At 34.6% G+C, this 4111-nt stretch overlaps 1 protein-coding gene across 1 annotated transcript; it reads right to left on the reverse strand.

Annotated features, from left to right (window-relative positions):
- Positions 1–426: 426 nt before the first annotated feature.
- Positions 427–3662, reverse strand: LOC145621165 (putative E3 ubiquitin-protein ligase HIP1). The gene is made up of 6 exons (XM_081675900.1): positions 3495–3662; positions 2420–2747; positions 1756–2076; positions 1352–1462; positions 1016–1186; positions 427–871 (listed from the first exon to the last, which is right to left on the reverse strand). The coding sequence occupies exons 2-6, from the start codon at positions 2720–2722 to the stop codon at positions 734–736; spliced, it is 1044 nt and encodes a 347-aa protein (XP_081532026.1). The 5' UTR covers positions 2723–2747; positions 3495–3662; the 3' UTR covers positions 427–733.
- Positions 3663–4111: the final 449 nt, after the last annotated feature.

Here is a 4111-nt window from a genome sequence, read left to right on the forward strand (position 1 = left end):
ATTTTTAGATGTTTATATATTCATCTATATGCAAGGTTGCAAGGTTTAAATTTGGTAAAAATAATATGCACTAAATATTATTTTTTAAGTTGAAACTCTATTGCTTTAATCAGCTGTCATCAAGATTGTCTTTAATGATTGAAGTGTTGTATCATGATTTTAGTTATTTTTTTTTTAAAGAGTAAAAATATATAATTAGATAAATAAACCTTCGAAAGAAAAATTGTTAAGTTAAGATGTTGGAATTCGAAGGGCTCCTACAGGGCTCCAAAAATGGTTAAGACGGCCTTGGCCTTGCTGTCCCACCGTATTTTTCAAATCAGTTGCTATCCTACTTGCCTTCAAATCCCTGAGCTAGCAGTCTTCACTAATTCAGTTTCTGACTCAACTCAAGTTGCTAAACATCATCATCAAATCCTTATCATTATTTAAATGACAATGTTTCATCTTGTGTACATATGCAAATAAAGGTGGGATTTCTAAGCTGTGGTTTCTTCTCTCAATTGCCTTATCCCAATATCCTCTACTACCAAGTCAACATCCTCACCCCTATATCGAAACCTTTAAACAACAGCATCACTCGTGCCATAAGAACCAAACAAACAACACATACACAAAAAAACAGACCCAATCAATTTAAATCTACATCAACTATTGGAACTTCAATCAACAATTTAATACCATAAACATGACTACAACTACTTAGGGTTTTATTAACATCATCAACAATATCCTAACGATCCAGAACCATGCCAGTTGATTTACAAATCGGGCACACGTTCTTCAAGAGCAGCCACTTCTTCAAACAATCTACATGGTATTCATGTCCACACTCTAGGGTTCCCAGCTGATCAGTGTCTTCATATTCTTCCTGCAATGCCAATAACAACCATCATCATACTGCATACGGAGCCATTTTTTCATTTAACAGGTTAAGGTTTTATTTAAACTTCAACCAAGCTTACTTTAACACCCGGAACAGAAGGATAGCACAGAACATCATAGTAATTTTTACCTGACATATGATGCATATATCGTTGTTTTGATCGCTACATGACAACTCCTCTGAATTGATAGTAGCTGCAGTAGATTTCTTATAATTTCTGGTTTTCAGATGGCATCTGATGTCTTTCTCTGTCAACCCAGTACAAACTGTCCCAATACGTTCACTCAAAGCAAGAAGCTCCTGCAACAAAGAAAGCAAATATCATATCATATCATATCACCAATGCTAGGGTACAAGGAAAATCTACATGTCTGATTACACTCTGTAATTAATCTGCAAGAGCAAGGTACTATTTTACAAAACAATATATAGCTATAAACAATCAAGATCAGATTCATAACTCACCGCATAGGACATGTTGTCAATATCCAAATGCATATTCCTTTGATTATCATTAATGCTCTCAACATTGTAGTCTACTTCATAAAGGTTTGAAAATTCCAAAAGCGCAACTCCCTACAAGCAGCGAAGCAGAATATTAATATTCAAAATAACAGGTATTCGTCATCTAAATTATATGTTGTGCAACATTTTAGTATTTCAGCTGTAAGTCTGTAACTCTAACAGCGCAAATAATGGCAAATCTACTTTGTGAACCGCATTCTACTCAAAAGCAGATAACATAAACAAGTGTCATGCAACATATGTAGATATGCGGTATTTAAACAGCTGTTTCAGCTTATGAACCAGATTATGTATTTCTAAGCTATAGCCCAGATAAATATGAGGAGTTTAGAAGATAGACATACATCTACTGGAAGAGTCCTTAAACGAGGAAAATCAGGGCGCCTGAAAGCTACAGCAGGCACAAGGCTTCTTCCTTGAGAGCGATGTGTTCTAATGCCTGTTGGCCGGTTTGTTGGCTCTGCACTTTCTTGGAATATTGGCAAAAAATTATGAAGCATACCATCGCTTGTTGGAACAGTACCTGGAGCTGCCAGAAAAGGAGGATAACTCACCGCATAGGGCATGTCATCAATATCCAATCGCATATCCCTATGATAATCACTGATTCTCTCGACATCGTAGTCTTCTTCATAAACGTTGGGGAATTCCAAAATCGCAACTTCCTACAAGCAACAAAGCAGAATCTTAACATTTTATATAAAAACAAGTGATCCTCATCTAAAGTATATTTCGTACAACATTTTAGTATTATCATTTGTAAGCCTCTAGCTCTAATGGCCCTAATAACGTCAATTCTCCTTTACTTGTTCATTCTAAAAGCAGTGAAGGAGTAAAGATTTATGAACAACATTCTACGACTCTACGCAAAAGCAGATAATAACAAGTGTCATGCAAGATATAAACATATGTAGTAATTAAGCAGCTGTTTCAGCTTATGATCCAGATTATGTCATTCTAACCTATAGACCAAAGAAATATAAGTGGGATTTTAATGGATAAACATACATCTACTGGCAGAGTCCTTATACGAGGAAGATCAAGGCGCCTGGAAGCTACATTGGGCACAGAGCTTCTTCCCTGAGAGCGATATGTTCTAATGCCTGTCGGTCGGTTTGCTGATTCCGCACTTTCTAGGGAAGCAGACCCACGGCTTCTGGAAGCTACATTGGGCACAGAGCTTCTTCCCTGAGAGCGATATGTTCTAACGCCAGTCGGCCGGTTTCCTGATTCCGCTCTTTCTAGGGAAGCAGACCCAGAATCATTAACAGGTCGCCGCCGCCCTGAGCCCTGAGAGAAGTGGTCTTTCATAGTTCAATCCAAATATCAAAGGGTTCTGCAATACATCAGCAACCAAATTTAATTCAGCCATCAAATTAGACTAAAAAATTCACATAATTTAAGGGAAAATATGCACATTTAAGTAAAAATTTCACCAACAAAATCGCTCGTTATTATTTACATAACCTTAGTAATTAGAAGCAATAGTATAAAAATCCAAACCCCATATTTAGTATACTGACCATTAATCTAAATTAGATCAACAATAAACCCTAGATTGTGAAACTGAAATTCGATTATTAGAATAAAAAAAAATTAAATTATCAAATCAAACTAGAAAAATCACATAATTAAAGAGAGAATAGGCCCATTTAATTTAATTATCAAATTACGCTCACAATTTTCTACTCCGCCAACAAAAACACTGATTTAATCTTTCATTAGTTTCATAACCTCAACAATTAGAGGTAATAGTTCAAAAATCCGAAGCCTATAATCAGTATACTAACAAATTAATTAAATTAGATGAACGATAAACCCTAGATTATGAAATTGATATTTGATGATTAGACTAGAAAAATAAAATTAGACTAGAAAATTCACATAATTTAAGGGAGAATACCAATCATCAAATTACACTCATAATTTTCTACTATACCAACAAAATCGCTCATTTGATCCTTCATAACCTCAGCAATTAGAAGCAATAGTTCAAAAATCCGAACCCCATATTTAGTTTGATAATTGGATCAACGATAAACATAGATTATGAAATTGAAATTTGATAATTTCAAAAAATTACCTCAGAATCTGCTTCAAATGGAGTATTGAAATTAACAGAAGGCTGCTTAATGGAGAACGTGGAGTTTGCTTCAATGGAAAAGGTTGAGTTCTCTTCAATGGAGAACCTTGAGTTCGCTTCAATGGAGAAGGAGAACGTTGAGTGAGCTACAACGGGAAACTGAGAGAAAGAGAGGGATAAAGTGCGCTATAAGCCTATAACGGCTCAATCAATAGGTTTTTAAGCAATAAACCGCGTAATACATTTGGCGGATTAATTACGCGGATTTTTTTTTACCGTTGATGATATTCGTATAATTGTATCCGTTGAAGTAATTTGTACAGTTGTACCCAGCCTACACAATATAATCAAGCATTTTTTTTTTATCTAAATAATTGCAATTTTTATTTTTTTTTTAAGCCGATGCATTACAAGTTTGATTATTATCAATTTTTTTTTTTCTTGAAAAGCTTGATTATTATCAATATTTTCTTGCTTGTGTTATGAAATTTTTATTCTATATACTTCCTCCGTTTCTTTTTCCTTGCAACACAGCCTTGTGGCATGTGTTTTGAGGTCGGGTTTATGTAATGTAAACGGATAAATTATTAATTATAATTTTTACAAATGATACTTAA

This window comes from Chenopodium album, chromosome 27 (genome assembly GCF_948465745.1).
Source record: "Chenopodium album chromosome 27, dcCheAlbu1.1, whole genome shotgun sequence".
NCBI lineage: Eukaryota > Viridiplantae > Streptophyta > Magnoliopsida > Caryophyllales > Amaranthaceae > Chenopodium > Chenopodium album.